The 21,440-nt window shown below is 45.3% G+C and overlaps 1 protein-coding gene across 3 annotated transcripts in view; it reads right to left on the reverse strand.

Annotated features, from left to right (window-relative positions):
* LOC135911360 (solute carrier family 23 member 1-like) overlaps positions 1-21,440 on the reverse strand; it is a 189,421-nt gene that overhangs the window by 88,258 nt on the left and 79,723 nt on the right. For all 3 annotated transcript variants that reach the window (XM_065443600.1, XM_065443615.1, XM_065443607.1), the window contains exon 6: positions 1,774-1,957. In XM_065443600.1, the coding sequence (XP_065299672.1) occupies positions 1,774-1,957 (184 nt within the window). The remainder of the gene's footprint in view (positions 1-1,773; positions 1,958-21,440) is intronic.

Raw genomic sequence — 21,440 nt, forward strand, 5'->3', positions numbered from 1 at the left:
CTTTTCGAGGCGTTTGTTTGAGGCCCATTATGTTTTGGAATGCGCAGATAAAATTTTTTTATCAGTGAAACGTCCCTGGTATTTGGCGTACTTCGTAAGTGCAGTTTGGCCAGCCCGAAGGCGTTAAACTTCATTTACAATACGCTGCTTCATCGCACATAAATTATTTCCGTTCACTTTGAGGTGCCACGACAATCTCTAATGTAAGCTGATGTTATGAAGTGGAAAGAAAGGCTGTTCATTTTATTGCAAAGCTTCCACAGGACCACTGCCTAAAGCTGCTCTTTCAAGAAACAAGTTCGCTTCGGCTCCCAGACTTCTATAAAACCGCATTAAATAGGTGCTACAAAGCAGGCTCGCAAAACGATAACTTCTTAAGCAAGATGCCTATTCTAATTTTACGAACAAAAACGCGTGACATTCCTCTCAATTGTGGAGAAATCCGGGTAAAACACATCATACGGTGTGGCGTAATTACCTTTACTATGTCATCATCTGAAGCAAAGTATACTGACGTAAATGACTTTTCCACCGTCTTTACATCCGTTCGTAATATCTCTAATAAGCACCGCCTTATTACAACGCGCACTTCAATGTCAATTAGCTCATTTCACTTCAAGTTCGTTTGCCTGTCGAAAGACGCGTTGATGCATGTCTTTTTCTCTGCTGCGAATTAAGATGAGTGTAATATTATTACAAACTCCACTAGCAACATCTACTTCTTATCACTTTATTTTGTTCTAGAGCTGTTACCAGATCTCTCGCTTCACCTTTCTTCTGTATTGTCGAAACGCACAAGTATTGATATGTGCCCTTGGATTTGGTATGAATGCTGCCATTTGCCATGTAGGTTCGTGGACACTGTGAAGCACAAAAAGAAGGGTGGCTTCTTTTTCGCGACCTCGGAGCCATGGCATACTTTGAAGTTAAAAGAAAACTGAATTCAATTGATTTTGTTGCCGCGCGGCGATCGTGGTACTTTTTGTGTCAGCCATGAACTCAAATGTTATCAAAAATAATTATGACATGCACGTTCAGTCCGTGCCCCGGGTAGAAAGCTGCGCATGTAAAATAATCACGTCAGAACCTCGGCGTACTTTCGTTCCACAGTTTTGACTTTTATAGAGCAGTAAAGTGCGTTATGTTCTGGGCCCGAATTCGCAAAGCTCTTCGTCTGTAAGTGCACAATGTTCTGGGACCGAATTCCCTAATATTTTTGTTTGTAAGTGTGCGCAATATTCTGGGGCCGAATTGGCAAAGCTTTTCGTTTGTAAGTGCTCTTTGCCATTAGCCAGCTGCCTTCGCTAATAGCATAGCCTTCATAAGGATTCACTAGAATTATCAGCGACGAACAATTCTAGCACAACATCTCTTTGTCAGTACGGGCCTTACGGTACTACATCGTAGCTCGTGTTTCCCAGTTGCACGAGACAGGATTTTTTCATCCATCATCAAGCGATATCTCTCGTGGTTAATGCCCGATAAGCGAACAACGTTAACAATTTTAACGACGCTCGGTCATCGCCTCTACAGAAGCAGGTGGCATCCTCCGGAACTTCCCACAGGTCGCACCGCCTCGCACAAAGCCCATCGCTGCTTCGTGTGGCGCCTCCGCTGGTGCACTCCAGCGGAGGACTGCGCCCATTAGTTGCGCACCCGCGGCTGAAACCGCCAGCGCCTGTGCGGCCGTCACAGAGGCACCGCCGGTGTGGTCACCCACGGCGGCAGCACGGCGGGTTGTGGTCGGGGCGCAGATGCTGCACTTATATGTACCTCGCTCATTCGTGCCTGCCACACGGCTGTCCACTCCTGGTCAGTGGCGGGGCCCGTGATGCCAGAGTCCGGATCACGCGCTGCGATGAGCTCATCCTCGGTCGGGCAGCGCCACTCTGGCAGGGCCATGGTGGCAAGAATAGGCACGAGGAACGTCACGCTGCAACCCTGGATGATCGGAAGCCTGCGGCACACGTTCATCAGCCACGTTCATGAGTCGGCTATGACACGAGAAAGTAATTGCAGCAACAAGCGATCACTCCGTGTTTACGCTCCAGTACTAATACAGACACACACACAACAAAAGATCCCATATTATAATTTTTCGCAAGAACATACGTAATGTTGGACATATTATTAGCGAAGACGGCTGTCTAATTGGAAGCAACACTTGCGAGCAATAAGCTCGGTGAATTCTGCCCCTAATGCCAGAGTACGGACAGATGCTATGTGTGACAGCTGCGCGGAAGCGGCTGACATGCCTTCGGAAGCTTTCCGTGCAGGAGAAGGATTCTCCTGCACGGAAAGCACGGAAAGCACGGAAAGCACGGAACGTCGATATTGTCAAAGCTTTGATATTGTCAAAGCTTTGAGATATTGTCAAAGCTTTGAGCTTTGACATTATCGACGTTCCATCGCATGTTCGTGCGTCCACTGCCTTAAGACGACTCGGATCGTCATTCTCCTGCTGGCGTTTCGTTTCACCAGAGAGGCCGTTTTCGCTTTTCATTCCCGTTCCCGTTCAATAATCCCGCAGCACTGCAGTAGCCACAACGCCCGGAATAACAGATGGCGAGTCCTGCTTGTGATCACTGGCCTGTATATGGCTAGTTTGATGTCTCTGCATTGCATTACTAATCTGCATTAACTTGTCACGACGACTACGTTAATGGACAAAGAGCGCCATCCTTTATAGGGGAATAATACGCAGAAAATGAATACTAGAGGTAGCAAGTAAAATACACTGCGCGTCACCTTCTCAGTGCGATAAAGTCGTAAGGTTCGCCTCCACTGACTTGGTAAAGCAGGAACATGAACTCGTTCACATGCCTTCATTAAGACAAATAATTCTACAGTATTGTAACTTGCTTTATAAGTGTGTTACTCGCAATTCTGACGGACGTAGCTTGGTTGTAGTTGCAGATACGAAAATGAGTTCACGGAAGCGTCTTTCTTGGAGAAAAATTTGAACTTTAATCGAATTCACCCCGAAACTGAGTAGACTTGACAGATGAAAACTTCTGGGCTGATTGTAAATATTGGTGCAGATTCTTTTGCAGCCTCGCAGTGCTGCATTAGGATAGAAAACTGAACGAGTTGGTATGCGTTCACGATGTAGTTTGTGCAGCGCTCGTGAGTGGACGAAGGATGAATGAAGTACACTGAGGACATGCAATGCTGCCTTGTGAAATACAACTAGTGCGGAGAGGCAACGGACTCGTACGGAGAACTGCTGTGGATCTGGGCACAGAGCTTGTCCTGTGTTCCTTCTTTGCCCATTTTTATTTTTCGCGCTGTTTTATCACCGCTGGATTCGTACCAACTAGGTCGTATTCATGCCGTTTCTATGTATATTGACACGCATTTCATATGTCACGGATAACATTACATTCGAGGATATATTTATGATGCAATAATCTCTCTTAAGTTAGGAGATATTTAACGTAAACCGAGTCTGGAGGATGTGCTGGAATGCGGGAGTTAAGGCACACTTTTACGTGACTGCGTTTCTTTCCGAACACCCTGGGAAATGAAAAAGAGCGGTACCGAAAGGGCGAATGTCCTTTTTTTTTCATTCTTCTCAAAGCAACCAAAACTTTGATTCTAGAGCCAAACGCGTATTGTTTAGAGTGAACTTATTTTTTTACCTACGGGCAGGGACGAATGAACGAACTGAGAGAGGCACAAATGGAGTTTTCTTTCTGTTCGCAATGTCTCGCCTTTCCTACCAGTTAAATATATCGCACACGGTGGCACAAACTCACCCCGTGCGCGGTTTTGTGAAATATAATTCCAGCGGAAGGAACAAAAATATAAAATAAATAAATCGGAAATGTTAGCCCTCTCCAGAATCATTCGATCGACCTTCGGACCGCAGAGAAGGTAGTGCAGTTAGCTGCGTGGTGCCCCCACGAAAATTTGAGGAAGAAGCGATTAGTCTTTCGAGTGGGATGGAGCAGCCGAGCTTCTGTGCGTCTCACTAAATCGATGCAGCCTTGTGAAACCTACAGCTAGTGTTTTTTGATCGGTCTCGCGCACCAGCGGTTCTCAATCGGATGGCAAGAACGGCTCTCATTCTACCGGTAAGACCAGTTCAGGACTGACTGGCAGGTATACGGTAAAACATTAGTTGGCAAGAATGGTTTTCGACGAGCTGGCAAGAAAAGTTCTCAGTTCTCGACTGCAAACATCTGTTAATGGTTCCTGCCTCTTGTTTTCGGCGTCGGTACCTACGCTGGCTAACCTGGAAGGCCCGAATCGTTCTTAAGTGCGACCAGTATTGCGAATTCGGCGCGAGGTACGTTAACGGTGGCTTGCAGGCTCCGCGGCAGTGCACAGTTTTATTAGGACAGTGAAACGGACACTTTCTTTCTTACTTTCGCAGTGTAAAAGGAGTTTTTAAGGCTTCTTCGAGGTTGTCCAAATGCCAGGACACAGAGTTAACGGCAATGGTCTATAGCCGGAGAGTTGAAAACACGAAGTAGTCGCCGGAACTTTATGAGTGTCACTTCAAAACAAAGTAATATTGCGATGGAGGCTGCTGTTATCTCAACACACACAGAACGAAATAATATATATATATATATATATATATATATATATATATATATATATATATATATATATATATATATATATATATGTATATATATACTTATGGCTGAGAAAATCACGCTGGCCCCGGAAGTAACATGAAGAAGACGAGTACGACGTACGTTCAATAAGCACACTATATTTGACTGACGTTTCGGCTGTTGGATCAGCCTTTGTCAAAGTAACATGTACATGCATTTGGGCTTCCTTATAAACCCGCGATACATCAGATAAAGTTGTGCGCAATAATAACAACAAGAAAAAACAACATAAATATAGCGATACCACTGGCGACAGCGATACCACACACGTGGCGCACAGTGCAGAAATGAATCGTTCGTTTGCTAAACATTACAATGCAAACACTTGAAATCAACAATAAATAAAAAATAATACAATAAAAAGAAACATGGAGATAATAAGGCACCGCGCCATAGTACATTCAGGGTGCGGGTGAAGTGCACTGCTCATGAGCAGTAGTCGTCATAGCGAGCAGGATGAATGACCAGGGCTTTTATTGGCATGCGTACGGTGGAATACAGTGTCGTGTGCAGACTATGGACATTATGCTACACAGAATTGACGCAACAGTGAAAAAAAGGCAATAATAATAGAGGGTTCTTAAAGGAAAGCTGCATCTCATAGCATACATGAGGCGTGACGGTAATGTCAAGGATGCTTAGTAGGCACGCTGGTTAGTGTGCCTGTGCTTTCGGTAATGCCAGATGACACGGTGTTAAACTCATAGAGTAGGTAAGACTCGCGGACTTCGCGATCATGATGGGAATGAAAGCCTGATTCAAGTATAGTGGCCCTGAGTTTTTCGAAAGAATGGCCTGGTAAGCGAATATATCTTGATAATGGTAGGTTAGGAAATGTATTAGCGTGCGATCTGTGGTTATTATTATTATTATTATTATTATTATTATTATTATTATTATTATTATTATTATTATTATTATTATTAATATATAACAAAGAAAGAAATCTGAAAAGTTGAGGTGAAAGGCAAGGACAGAAATTAATCTAAAGAGTGAATCTTACCTCCACAAATATTAAATAGCCAACTCGTCGAGCCACGCTATAGCTAAAGATACGGGAGAGTGCTGCCGAAATCTACCCATGTCGCTCTGTACGAGGAGGAGCACAGGAGAGTCAAAGGCTTCAGCTGTGCGACGTGACTCTGCAGGCGTAACGCGGTGTCCGGTCGGAGCAGGCACCGGCGCGAGAAATCTTCGTGTGGCTTTTGCGCCAGCGTGCGGCATGCTTGAAAGAAACAGGTTTCTGGCCCGAGATCGTGCGAAACAGCCGGCACGTGGTGACACGAGGCTACGGAGCCCAGTGTTCCAGTGTCGATCACTCTGTACTGTGAGTCTTTGCCAAATCAACACATGTGCTTGATGTCGAACAGAGATAGACTTTCTGTTCTTTTACGCAGCACACAATTGATGCGCATTATGCGATGTAAATTTCGAAATTGTCGCTTTGTTTTGGTCCTAATAAATACTTTTCAGTACGCAAGCCCTATGTAAACGACCTTTGTCAGTTTTTGAACTGTCCCTTCACCCTTGAAAATAAGACGCTTTTTTTTTCGCCTCAGTTAACAGGAGAACACAGACGACTGTTTTCTCCTTTTGAAAATTTTTTAGTGGGGGGGGGGGGGGAGGTGACCTCAAGCGAGGTCTGTTTGGGTTCCTTGATTGCATTGTTGGCCATGTTAACATGTATATTTTAAGTTCCTCTTCGCGCATACGTGAGTGGAAGGAGAAATTCATAAAAGCCGTTTTATAGAAGCTGATGTTAGGCGAAGCGGCAACTTACATTGAAGAAAGCAGTATAGTGCGAATAACTGGACCTTTTATTAGATCCTTCTGCAAGCTGCTGGGCTTGCCAGACTGCGGAAGCTCTTTATCGCTGCCGTTGTAGTGAATTTATTGAAGCGAAAGCGTCTGATGGCCAATTTATCGAAAAACCAGTATCTGTACTCTTTATCAGCGAAAAGGCATCTAAACTCGCATGCCATTGGTTGCGACGCCATGTCGGCAGCTGACCTTCGACGGTGCAGAGCGGGCGAAAGGGAACACCTGCTCCTCGATAGCGCTGCAGGTGCTTCGTGAGGGGAGAGGACACCGCCGCGACGCCACGTCACCATCGCTCTCGCTCTCTGCAGGAGCGCTCTTCGACGGAGCAAGGTGACAGAGCGGGTAAAAGAGAACACCCGTAGGGATGCTAGCGCGGCAGGGGATGCGCGAGGGGAAAGGGCATTCCCGCGACGCGTCACCCGATGGGCATCGCCGCGTCGGTGGCATGTGACGTTGACACCGCAGGTTACTGCTGCTGCTTGGTGGCTTGGGCCGCGCGTACCACAGTGGCACATTACTCGCAGCACCAAAATCGAAGGACCGCTCAAGGCTTTTCCGTTAGCCATTAATGCTTTCGCCTTCACAGCGCATAAGAATTGTTTAAATGTCCCCTGATTTTTCTGATTGCCCGCTCTCGCTTTAGCTGTTGCGAGTAGTTCCTAACATGGCAGCCTGCTTGTGGCGGTGTCTATTTCTTAGGCTTGTCATACAAAAGAACGGTTTCGTTGCACACTTAACATAAAACACGTGTTTTGAAGCTAACTCGTGCCGCTTTATTTATCTTTAAACTAAGGGTAAAACTGAAAGGCTGAAGAAAAAAACACATGGCAATGTGTCTCTGCAAGAATTTTACCTGTGGTTCTTTCACGCACCGAACTGGGGGTTCATTTATTGCGAAGCATTCTTGCCGAGTTTAGCCAACTTCTTTATGCCATCTCACTGGCCGTTTTCCCGAAGGAGCTATACTCGCCGGCAACTTTCTGTGGCTATTGAGGGAAAGCTACGGGCACATGGCTGCTGCACATGTGTTACCATGCCAAATAGTCCCGCAGCGCTTGAGAGTGCTTTTGGATGCTCGGAACAGACGCTGAATAGACGCAGCTTTTACGTGCGACGGTTTCCCGTTCCCCCGACGCGGAACGGAAGGCGGCAAAATAAGTAAACTTTTGCACTCAATAGTGTGTTCTGTCTTACTTAACTGTTGCTAATAAGGTGTTTATGTTTTCTCTAACCCGGCCTAAACTAACGTAGATCAAAACGCGGGGCTCTTTCAGAGGCGCTCTCCCTTGTGCGCGCTTTGCCTCCGTAGCTTTCATAGCCGCAGAAAGGTGTCCATGGGTATAGGATTATCAAATGCCCAGATAGTGCTCGCAGTGCCGGCGAAACAGTGGATAATAAATAATCGCTTGCCACATCTCCTCTCGGATTCCCGGAAAAGCGCGTCGGTGTGCTTCCACAAGTGGCGATTGTTGACGCTGATGTTCAGGTCAGCACTGGACGTATAGCAATCTAGCAATCGAACGGTGAAGCTGAAGTGACTAGTGCAAGAGTGGGGACGGGACACTAAAAAGGCGACAGGGGAATGCCGACTAGCCCGGTCCCACACCCTGCTAACGATGAACTCGGGTGGTTGATCCCGTAATCTGAGTCGGATTGCAAGACAATCCATATCCGAATCATAGAAAGCACACGACACCTGAGCGGTTGGTCAATTTCTGGAGCAGTACGAGGGAAGGAAGCAAGGCCGAGGGGAACTTTGGTGACGCCTGATTGAACGCCGCCACATCGCAGAGTATCATAACATCACGACGAGCGAAGGCGTGCACTAGACAAAAATGGTGGACTACAAAAACGACAACTGCAGTGGCCTTCGTTTGCAAGGCAGTCCTATACGCCGACGCAGCAAGTTTTCAGCACTATGATGAAGGTGCTGCCGTTGCTCGCCGCTCGACTGAAAAGAAGAACTGAAGGTGCCGCTAACAAATTCAACCGTTGCCGCTTCATCACCATCGACGTGAGGCATGCAAAGCACGACAGCACCCAAACGAAACCGCCTAAAGGGCCGAGCCTACATCGGGAAAAGCGTGCTGACGTCCGTAAGCTGCGTGGCCATCACGTGACCGGAAACCGTCCACATCTCGCAAATGCTCCGACGTCGTCGGGGAAAGTATGTCTGGGCGCTCCAAATCAGGTTTCAGAAATATGAAAGAACCAAGCGAATATAGCCGAAGCGTCCTTTTTCGACCACCCGAACAAGATGATGGCCTCTGGAGTGCTCCGAAACGACCACCCGATGATGCCATAAGTTACGATTGACGCTATAGATGCAGTAGGCGCGTGTAAGTGACGTTGGACTAACAGGCTCGCCCCTTCCCGCTTTAGTGCACCTTCGGAGATGCGTATTCTCCACGTCGCCCTACAGGACCATTTCCCACTAAAATGCTTGAAAAGGCCGTCGTGGCATTATGCGTGCCCACGTGCTCCACACATGGCAACAAAGTACCTGCACTTCAATATCCGCTTCGGGCTCACCCGCACATTCAAATATTTTAACAAAATGTGCGTAATCCTCTCTTACACTTCCATTTCCATCGGTGTATAGTAAATAAATAGAACAAACACAGACGGACGGACGGACGGACGGATGGACAGACAGACATACAGACAGACATTTCATCTTCAACAACCACTGTGTCATTTCCGCTGCGCATACCGCCAGTTCGAATTCACGTTACAACTGCGCTCGCTATTTCGCTCCAGAAAATTCAGAGGATTCGTGACAACCCTTCGTCTAACCAAACAACAATGCTTCGCATCACGTCGCGCTCAACTGGAGTTGTGGCTGCGGAATTTTCTTATTTGTAAAGTGAAGAGACGTTTGTTGGGTTTAGTTCGAGCTCGTCGTATAGCAGCATTATCGTAGAGAATCATTGTCGTAGACGAGCGTAGAGGTGCATTGTCGTTCTTGTGAATTTGGCGTCACCTTCGTCACGGGTGCATAAGTGGTGTTGCAGTAGCCTACAACGTTATTTGTAAAGTGAGCGTGTATTTGTGCTGTGAACATGCTTTTGAGTCGCATTAGTGTTCACAGATATTTTAATCGGAAGGTACTACTCCAATATGCATGTCTTAATATGCATTAACCGCCACACATTAATCTACATTTACTTTTCTTTAATTTTATATATATCTAAAAGTGCCACAGAAAAACTGTCTATTCGCCAAAATTTTTATTTATCAAAGAGTATGCACGAGGTCAGTGAGACCACATTGAAGGACGTAATTGAGTGTGCAAACGTCCTGCCTCTTCTCACAGTTAGAAACGAGCCGCGTTCCGTCCCACTAGTGGCCCTTGCGTCAGCACCAAAGCTTTATGTAATCAATGATTAACCTTGTTCATTATCCACTTCACGCACCGGCGCTTCACTTCAGCCCGATGGTGTTAGCTGGTGATAAAAGTGGTGGCATTATTTGGATGAAGGCGTCATTATAAAGAACGCTTTCACCAGGCAAAATGCTGCCTTAGCAGGGCGGTGTTTACTTACTGCATTGCCAACGAACGACTTGAGCACGTATGAAAAGCGCCAAAGCACTTGAAGGATTACGCACATCCGGAAATGAAAAGAAAGGCTAGAAGCCTATTTTATACCAAATGATCTATCATTTCCTGCAAGCGATTGAACCTACTAAAGAACCATGCAGTAGAAAGAACGCTCCTGCAGCGCGCGGAGACGTAAGGAGACGTAACCAATATATTCCACGATTCTTGTTTTGATAGCGAGAGAAAACTATGAGAAAGGTGTGGCCAAATTTGAGGAGCACTTCCATGAACAGCGAAATGAAGTTCATGACAGGCATGTGTTTCGTACACGAGTAAAGTACAAAATATAAATGCTCGTGGGATTCTTGCGCAATGTTAAAGAACACGCCACAAGCTACAACTTTGTAGAAAATTGCGAAGTATACGGGTTAGAATCAGGGCTCAGATTCACAAAATACTCTTACGTTTGAATTGTTCGCATGCAAGAGAAAATTCCAACCGCGTGACATTGTGAAGGCAGGCAAACAATCACAAAGAGCACTTACAAACGAAAAGCTTTGTGAATTCGGCCCTATTGTGTGTTTCCGGCGAACACATTGAAAGTGCGAAGTAAAGGCGAAGGAAATGAAATTCAGCTTCTTGAAAGTGGTCAATTTGTGGAAGGCGGTGGGGACAGTGGCTTGCACCGCGATGGGTAGGCAACGCATAGTTACACTCTAAGAAAAGTTTGCACCCTTTGAGTAGTATCTCGCCACACAACAATAAATGTCATCTGTCTTGTCCACATTTCCTTTCTTTAACGCTGCGAGCCCGATACTTCCCAGTAACGAATGGCATGCGCGTTATCAGCATGACGGAGCATTGCCGACAGGAAAGTAGCAGGCGCGACATTTTCAAGAAAGGAAACGCAAGCAAGGCAGATGACGATTATTGCTATGTGGCAGATATATACCCCAAACGGTGTAAGCTTTTTTTTAAAGTGTAGGACTCCCGAAGAGCAGCGTGAATACGACGAGCAGCAAAGGGGGGAAAATTGGAGGAAGCTTAAGCTTCGCCTTTAAGAGTGGAACGTGACAGCATTTAAATATTCCTGACAGCTTCTCACGCTACCCGGCAGCTGCAGCGTATGTAACCATAATATTTAGCGGGAAACGCTCGCGGCGAACGCTATGCACGAAGGTGGGCTTTGTGGTAGAAACACGGCCTCTTGCGTGGGCTGCGATGCGGCGGAGGCGAGCGGCATCTGGTGTTTCAAGGAAGCGGGCGCACCGCTCTGTGGACTCCGAGATATTGACGCACACGCGCGCGCAAATGGTGGACGCCGTCACTGGTCTATGAATGCTAGAAACGCTGGAAAACGGATATTTTGAGTTTTCGCGTAACAGAATTATGTTTTCTCGTATATTCCAATTATAATTCGAGAGTTATCATGTCTGTAGGTTGTGTGTAGGTCGTACCTTACGACTTCTCTACGTATTCTAGCTTGACAAGTACATTTAGTTCAGTAACTTCATCGCGCAACATGGAGGGCCTGAGTATGGGTGGTTCGAAAAGCTTTTTGGCGTAACGACGTCTGACGCACGTATGAGACACGGGGCTCTTAACGTTATCACGTAAGAAACAGCAATACGACCAGCGGCGGCGTGCTGCGGCTGGTCGTGCTCTCGTGGAATTGCAGCACAGGGGAAGTCCGCACGTCCACATTCTTCTGTGACTGAACAATGCGCCTGAGGAGGAATTGAGCAATAAAGCATTGCATACCCCCTCTCAGCAGTTTAAGTGGCTCTTTTCAACAGCTTGGCTGCGCATCCTTTTTGGCAGGGCCAGGATGGAAAGTCCTTTCTTTTTCAATCATTTCGCGATATGTCACGCGAATGTCCTTGCGTATTTTTCATAATAAGGTGCGTATTTTGCGGTAGTTTTCACCAGACCTCGTACGTGTTTTCAACCAGCGCGATGAGTTCCTGTCTCTACAGGAGCTGCTGTGTAACGAGCTTGAGCGTATACCACAATGGGTAGGCATTATCTAGAGCGACAGCAGGGCAATAAACTGGGTGAGTCCCGTTGGTTATCATTTGCGAGAATGGCGGAAGCTGACAGTGTTCTTATATGCAAGAAAGAATGACAGCCCAAAGAGGAAGCGTTCTCAAATATGAAGACGCGAAAACGTCGAGGCAGAACTAAAAGGCGCCAATTTCTGTCACCGACATCGGACAAAATATCCGCTTTCGCGAAGTATCGTTAGAGGAGAGTTCATCTCGGTCATGCGCGTTTTCGACTCCTTGTGAATGTTATCGCTGCTAGAGGCTGCCTTTCAGTATCGCATCCGCCAGCGAGGTGTTTCAAATTGAATCGGATATTCAATGGCGTACTAGGTAGGAATATTTATGTTGACGATGCTTGGATTTTGGGTGCGATAAGCGAGGGGCATGACCATCTTTTTATTAAACGCTTTCGAAAAAGCAGCACGGATCAACTGTCAGGCAATAAAGCGTCAGTTTAGTCAAGTTCTCGTTGCTGACATGTTATCTAAGGAAGTCGTAAAATTCACTTTTTGCGTAGCTAATGGCAGTGTCTTTCGTTTCAAAAACCTATTATGGTCATCGTCTACTTTGCCCAGCATGGTGCCGCTCGCTTTAAGAACAGAACATTATAAATTAAGTTAAACAACAACAACAACAACAACAACAAGCTATCAGCTAAATCATGATGTGCATTTTTCGTGATGCACACAACCTCTTTTGTGCGCGATTTGTGTTCAGCATTAAACTATCTGACATATCACATTAATCTGTATGATATAGCTTCCAGGCACGAAAAGTTATTTTAAGATCCCAGCTGGAATTGTCGACTTCAGAAGCTACTTCTACAATGGATGTCATGCGAGAACTGGTGCAAAGGCACCTATACAATATTTGCACGAAAACATTTTTTTTCTGCATTTCTAGTAATCGTATAACGAGCACTTGGCTGCAGGGAATCATGTGATATAATATGCAATAAATTTATGGCACTGTCGTTTCGAGTCATTGTCGGCAGTGACTACCTTCTTTCTGCAGCCGCTCTATTGCTGGTGCATCCTCCATTCAGTCTCTGTGTTATGTTTGAAGCTCATCACCATTGCCTTGACACTTCATTTGTGCCACCGAAGCTATTTTCATGACCATGATGAACAAGATTTTAACTTTTTAACAATGGTTTCAGGGAGCACATCACGATTGCAGAATTGAAGCAAGCAAATTCTCAAAGCATCGCCTCATTGCTAGAAAACTTTGTGCTTTCGAGAAATACTGACTCTAATTGCTCCGTGAAGTGCACTCTAAGAAAACGTTGTACCCTCTGGGCCTTATCTTGTTTCATCAAGAAAAATATTCATGATTCTTGCCTACACTTCCTTTATTTAGCCCACTACGCTCGCTACGCGTTTCTGTAAGCAATGGCACGTCTCGCTCATACGCTTGTGCAGTTTGCGACATGAAAGTAGCGTCAGCGCAGTATTAAAGAGAGAAAATACATGCAAGATAAATGACAATTATATTTTCTCACAGGGAATACTTTCACAAAGAATGCTTTGCTGTTTCATTCAGCAGTTTTCCGCGCACATTCTCTTAAATTCTGGAAGGTTATTGACGGGAACAGTAATACGTTCCGCTGTACTTTTTGTGATTCATTCATTGCTTAAGTTCATACTCCCAAGGGTTGCTTGAAGTGCTATGGGCATAATAAGATGATCTGTTCTCTGGTCGGATTAGTACGCGGAATACGCTGACACCGCCGAACCATGGCATTTTTCAGCAGTCGTACGTGCCGTTTACGGAAGCGCTCATTCTCATGCTGTTAGGAGGCAAAAGCGCTTCGACCTTGTGGGAGGCTTCCAGTTGTGTTCGAGGAAGTCCCATTATGACATGCTGTTGACAGGTGTCATGGCCCAATATCCCAGAGTTAGCTTTTTATGATTGCAGGAGATCGTGGGCACAACCATTTCCTTTGAAGATACTATTCAAAACCTTCAATCTTTGCGACGAAACGTGAAAGCACTCATCGCTTGCCTATACTTGTCCTTTGGTTGGTCATGGTGTTTCCAACTAAGCATACCGTACATTCAATTATCGTCCTAGCTGGCGAGCGTTTTATTACGATGGCAATTATATGGACAGTCCAGGCGAATTTCTGCCGTCGCTGTCGCCTTGACGTTCCGTATTAAGTGCAAGGACGATAACATCGTCGCCGCGCACCGGAAGCGTATGTGCGACAGAAAACGTTCGAGGGTGAGCCGAGTATGGTGGCTCACTCTCGCACACGCAAGCGAGGAATGCGGGAAGGAAGGGCGCCGTCTTCCGTCTTACGCAAGGCGCCAGGCTGAAGGGAGGGAGGGCTCTAATTCAGTGGCCGCACGCGGCCGCGTGAACCCTGCCTTGACAGCGATCTGCGATGGGGGCAGAGTACGCCGAGTGCCGATAGCTTCGTGTGCGCTTTCTAGCCGTTTAGTTCGCGTTGAAGTGACATATGCAGCACGAAGGTCAATTAGCTCGCTGCTCCGGCCACAAATTCTAACTCCAGCGTTCTGACAGTGACTGTGATCATCGAGCGAGATGTGTTCATGTTGGCTTGCACGTGCATGACACCATCCTTATTAATTTAACTAGTACCAGTACCAGTACTACGAAATGCTTGAAGTACAAATCCATGGTTCAGGCTCAGTTCGGCAGTAACATCTTGAACGTTCGCACCATGGCTGTCTAATGTCACGCGAGTCATTTAAACTCTGACATTGAGTCAAGTTTCGTTGAAGCGTCAGCTTTAGAGAAACGGGAGGCAATAGCGAAACTTGTTTTCCCACTTAAACATCTTGTGCCATTCGTGTGTTAAGTCATTATCGAGGAAACTCCCACATATGTTGCTGCCACAGGTTCCGATGCATAATCGCGAGATTATCTTTAAATATATTGACTGTATGGAGCGGTGTCCATCGCTGTTGCACGCCTTTGAACTGAAGGCCATACTGAGAGCTCACGCGACATATCATCCATGTACACGTTAGGCCAGTGCACACAGGTTCATGTATTACAGTTGTAAATATGGCCGTATTTGAAATATTTATATGCAAATTGAGGTTACTCTCTTACAGTGTCTCGAAGTACGTTGAATGCAGTACATGCTTATAACGTGCATAAGCGTCTCCAATACCAGTATACTAGCCAGTGCGCACAAATAGTCGCACACTTATCCATTTATGAAGTTTCTGAAACCGGGGCTTGGTATCTTAATAGACGCGCGTCGCACCTGCTCACGCATACTATCAGGTAGTATTTTTTTTTAATAAACTAACTTCTCTCCAGTATCTAGGTTCTCTCTCCTTTAAAACCGGCTTGTGGAAAGGAAGCTTTCAGCCCGTTATTGTGTTGCCGATGACATGCGGCTTTCGTGACAAGCTATGAGACTAATTTCACACTCTTTCACTCTCGCTTCTGCAAGGATTCCTTTTTTTTTCTGCTTTTCCTCGCCTGTCTTCTAACGAGGGCTTATTCTGGTTAACACATCTGTCACTCCCTCTGTTTATTCTCTCGCTTTGCCATTCCCATCTGAAAGCATCACCTGCTTTATTTGCAGTTTGTCTTTGTGTCTTTATTTTTCTTACTTTAAGATTTGTCTATCTTTCTTTGCCTGTCTGCCCCTTCCACTAGCCTCGTGCTACGCTCACAAGAAAAGAAAGGCACCACGGGCAACCTCTTTGTCACATTTTCTAATTTGTCGTGTGACACTAGTCTGTACGCGTAAAACTTCAGATTCGTGTCGTGCCATCTTAAGCTTCCTGTGGATGCCTAACCGCAGAAATGTGCCAAGTGAGAGCGAGCAGGACATTGACATAAGGAATTTTGGGGAGACCTAGAAAAGGCCATCAATAAATCTGCATAGCGTTTGAATTGCACGTTGCAATTGATTTGCTTTGCTACAATGCGAAGGAAAAAAAAATTCGGAGATGTTGCTCAAACCTTTGAGTTACCACCCAGCGAAACAAGTAGGGAACTACATTCCTATCTTCTTAACCTGTTCTTCCTATAATCTCATCGAACACATAATTGCAAATGATATATTTCAGATTCTAAATACAAGTTCCGCGCTCAGTCCATGTCAGCATGGTTTCAGAAAAGGATTTTCAGCCGTTACACAATTAACAAAAGCTGTGCACACGCTTAGGGCCGTATTAGGTAATTCCGGACAAGTTGAAGTATTTTATCTCGATTTCAGTGAGGCATTCGACAAGATTCCTCACGATAAACTACTTCTGAAGCGTAAATTAATACCCCAGTCACACGGGCACTTTCAAAGTCCTTTGAACCAAAGATCCTTTACTTCAAGGGAAAATGCGCACTTTCACACAAGCAGAGCAAAGGATCCCTACTGGAAGGGAGCTCTGAGTCAAAGGAGTGCGCGTTCGTCCTTTGAAACCTCAAGGGAATACTCTCGAGCCTAGAGGGCGTCGGACAGCAGAAAAAATAATCTCTAAAAATATGGAAGTTGAATTTTTACCTCTTCAAAATAAGCGTATAAGTACTGAATACTATTACTAAAGTATTAAACACTTTCGGGACACCCGTAATCTCCATCATGAAAGCGTCGGTACAGCAGCGTTGGCACGGCCTGCCGTCAGCAGCAACATCGACACAACATGGTTGCCATGTGCGATTTGGTTCTTTGGTTAGCGGCTTCTAGGCATCCGTCTCATCGGTTTTTTTCTGCGCGTCTTCTTCCCTCGTCACTTTTGTTTTGTAGTACTTTGTTTTACCGCGTTTACGCGTACCTATTGCTGCCTAGCCACAAGGAATGAAACAAAGCAGCTAAAGCAAAGGCAACAACGAATAATCGGTGCCAGCATGCGGTGCACGAAGCGGTACACACGGTTGCCATCATTACAATAAATACATCTGTATTTGGTAATGTCTTTACTACGCGTGCATTTTGTTTTGAAGTTTCTATGTATTAGGAAAAATAAATATTGCTAAAAAAGTGACAAATTTATTATAAGACGTATTTGGGTCATATTTTTTTATTACTTTCGAGGCGATGGCAGTGCTAACGATACGTTGCGGTTTCCGTTAAAAGCGTCAACCGAGACTACCTGGAGATCGTGTAGCACCGAGACATATCCCTTGAACTAGTGTGCCTTCGAAAGCTCAATGCTCCTTAATTTTAAAGGAGCTTTGAAGGAATTGAAGTACCGGCACCACTCATAAAATGGATTGCTGCTTACTCAAATCGGAGAAAAAAATATGCGGAAATTGACGGTTTTTGTTCTCCTCCATTTGAGGTCACATAAGGTGTTCTGCGGGGAAGCGGGCTGGGACCGCTATTGTTTTTGGCCGATATAAATGATTTGGCCTCCTTTATTGATGAAAACGTCAAAATTAACCTATTTGCCGATGATTACATGTTGTTTAAAGAAACACGTTCTGTTTTAGATCAAAGCCTGCTGATTGCTGCTTTGAAGTGTGTTTTGTCTTGGTGAACAATTGGGGGATGTCACAGAATTTTGAAAAACAGTGTTTATGTACATGACCAGGAAAATGACGCCTCTTACGTTTAACTACACCCTCAACACTGCATCTGTGAGTCAGGTCACAAAATTCACATATTTAGGCATAACCAATAACAACCAGCTTACTTGTAGTGATAAAATTTGCTTTATAATCTCATCTGCTATGAAAAAACTCGGGTTTTTAAGACACAAGGGGAGCACCTGCCAGTGGGAAAAAATGAGCTTATGAAGCTATTGTTAGGCCAAAAATTGAGTATGCCGCCATGGTGTGTGGATACTCACACGAGAAAAAGACACTGCACAGATTAAGAGGGTTCAAAGGCGCGCCGTGTGATTCACCTACAACAAATACAGGAATTCTGACTCTCCATCTCTCCTCATGAAAACTAATCAAATAAAATTTCTCTGTACCAGAAGAAAAATAGCGAGGATAGAATTTTTGCACTCCTTGTTACATGGAAACCTCGGTATCCCCGCCACACCATCTGTCACGCCGGCTCTAACCCGCAAAACACGACACACACACAACTATAGCTTAACTCCTCATTTCGCAAAAACAAGTTCGCACAAGTTGTCATTTTTCCCGAAAACAATAACTGACCGGAATTCCCTAGCTGATGAGTTGCTCACGTGTGGAAACTTTAAAAAGGTCATCAACAATATTTTTTAACCTCTAACAGAGTCTTTTGCCACTTGCATTGTGATAATTTTGGAGGTGCCAGATGTCTATATATATATTGGGAAGTGTTTTATATCTACATGCATGCATCTTAACATATATATGTGCATTTCAGTTTGTACAACGCATTGTATTCCTTCTTTGCATTTGCCCTTTTTTGTTTGGGCCAAAAACGGTCCGCAGTATCGTGTAAATAAAAATTAAAAAGCGGCAAACGCAAAATGAGACGCTTCAGACTCCTACGCCATCGGGTATTCGGGAGCGGTCGTTCAGTGTGCGTGCTATATATTTGTTTTCAATCCGTTTATTCCCATAACCGCTATTCCTCAAACCTCTCCTACAGCAATAAACAATAACCAATGGCCCCTTAGATTTGTTCGATATCACGAGAAAAAAAACATCTGATTTCGCGCTCCGCGGAGTAAACTGAATTTCAGTCTCTAGAACAACTGCATCGCGATTTCAAAAGAGCTCATAGAAGAGCTCACCTTGCGCAAGAATCTAAGCTCTCTCTTGTTCGTTTGTTCAGCTTACTTTTGGATAGTGCAAGGTACTAGCCTTCAGAATGGTTATATAGAAACAACTGCAAATATAGGAGCCGTGCTCGTTCCCTATTTTACTCTACCTTCTACAGCGTCGTATACGTGGACTTCAAAGGGGTGTTACATCATTTGCTCTCAAAGCTGTGCTCATACAGTATCTGCAGACTGCGAAATGGTCTCTTCGCAGAAAGCAGGTCTTTTGCACGCTTCCCAAAAGTAATATTATGGTTATCGCAAATGCTGGAAGTTCTAAGCATATAAAGAGGTGCCAATAACGTAAAACTATTTCAAACTTTATATTCTAATTCTGCAATCAGCATTTCGCGATTGGTCTCAAACTTTCTTGGAGCAAACCCCCCCCCCCCCCTTCACCTGCCCGTAACGCGACGTCACGAAAACCGCGATAACTCCCCATCTGATATGACGTGTGCACAATTATTATGCATGATTTGACCGAACAAAAAAAGAAAAAAATGTTATTTTTGATTAGACGCCTGTTCGCCATTAGCCCTCGGCTATTGGTCAAACGTTTTCGGGCTGCACCAACTTCACCAGATGTAACGGGACGTCACAAAACCGCACAAAATCACCGCGTTAAAGTGACGTGTACGCGATAAAGATGCATTAATATGCCGAACAAAACTGAATTTTCTTCGGAATAGCCGCAGGCTGCCCCGTTCCGAAAGGAATAAAACATGGCTGCCGCCGATCGTCAAGGCACTGGCTACTCGAACCCGCCGAAGAGCATGGGTTTATTTGCGTATAATAAACCTTTCTACTTGGCCGTGTAACGTTTTCGAGCACTTTCGGCACGTTTACGACCTGGTTCTGACAACTCTTCCTTGCGGAGGATCCGTTTTAGCGTCATTCTTAAGCTTGCGTTGCATCCCGCTGCGATTTTGACCAGCCACCGCAAGCTAAGCAAGGGAAAGCAAACCAATCGCAGACGCCGGCACGACCATCTTCACCTGGTTATCGATTTTCATTGGAATGGCTCGGCCCCCTCGAATCCCTCTCCATTTGAGCGTGCTCCTCGCCTCTTGTCATTCAATTAGATAAGAGGAGCTGCTCCGTGTAAGCAATGTTATTCGTTTTTCAAGCAAACAAATGTGACCTCCCATGAACGAGGAGTGCGTTTGATTGGTCTGTTCAGACAGCCCTGCGGGTGACCGCCCGATGCTTGCGTCGGCGGTTACTCAAATTTGACGTCAGGAGATTGTAACAAAAACATATTGGAATAGTTCTACTTTATGGGGCCCAAAGAATGCAATTCGTGCAAGTGCGCTTAAGTTTCAGGCAGGCAAATTGACAGCAAATAATACAGTGATATCGAAATAGAACGACGTCATTTAACCGACGGTCTACGTGTGCGAAACAGCGTCGGCCCTACAAGTATCTGCACGTGGACGAAACCATCACAGAAGAGGAAGAGATCGTTGTAGGGCTCAGAATGCTATTTTTGAATTTGCCAAGCAAAGAATGTGACGGTGGAGGCCAAATTACTCATTCTTTTCCCCACACACATGCACCTGCAACATAAACGAGAGAGTTAAAGATTATGGCATCATAGTCGATGTGAGAGCACGCAAAATCCCCATGGTGATTAGCCGAGCTCTGAGGGGTTTGCAGAAATGCAGAGCGTTGCCTCTTTAAGTGAAAAATCGAAGCATAAAGATAGCAGCCATTGCATTCTGGTAAAGGCAGAAGGCAAAGAAAAACAAAATAGAGCGTTCCTTCGCCTTATTAACCGCAAGTTAAGGATCATCAGATGCACAAAAGCAATACTGAAGCCCCCGTTACGGCGTCCTTTCTTACCAGCAGTGCGCCTTGGAATGCAAAACACCTAGTATTATTGTGATTAAAGGGGCACTGAACGGCAACATTATTTTAAGCTGCATAATCAGTTACGCTTGCGGAACAGCAAAACGGCCGCCGTCCTGAAACGATGAGAAGACGAAAGACGGGCTTCGGCAGCGCCCTGAAGTTTTCGCATACCAGCGCGCCCTCATGGATTTGACATCATCATGTATTTTGACAGCGTCAAGAGCGGTACAATTATTCTGAGAAATCCAGGTCGGAGAAATCGCCACAAATGGATTTATTGTATTCCAAAAGAACAAAGATTTTTTCATGGAAAAATTCCACACGTAATAAATACGAGGAACGTTCCTAAATTAGGTTTCGTCATTTTTTTAAAAGTGAAGATGGTAGACCAGATGAAACAAACAATAGCTATAAGAATCCACGCTCGTTGCTGGTTCAGCTATGGAAAGAGCGTCAGTGGAGGAGGAATGACGTATGCGCAGAGCGTCGAAGAAAAGAGAGAGCAGCAGCAGACCGGCGTGCCCGAGGCGTGCTCGAGTAGAAATCAGAATGGCAGACTGACGTGTACTGTCAACGTGGTCTCCAATGGAAGTGCGGGCTGTTAGCCGCTATGAATTGGCACCTGTTCCTTCCATTGAAAGCCGCACTCTCGGGATGTCACTTCCAGAACAATGCTGTGGCGTAGCCGGCTGTGCAACGATTCCTTGCATTGCAGGGCACCGAGTTTTACCAGAGTGGTTTCTTCAAACTGATTGCGCGCAATGACAAATGTCTTAATGTCGGTGGCGACTATGTGGAAAAATAGTACAAGGTGGACATTTTATGATGTCATGATGTATTTCTTTGAGGGGGGGGAGGGGCAATAAAG

Source organism: Dermacentor albipictus, chromosome 1 (genome assembly GCF_038994185.2).
Source record: "Dermacentor albipictus isolate Rhodes 1998 colony chromosome 1, USDA_Dalb.pri_finalv2, whole genome shotgun sequence".
Taxonomy (NCBI): Eukaryota; Metazoa; Arthropoda; class Arachnida; order Ixodida; family Ixodidae; genus Dermacentor; species Dermacentor albipictus.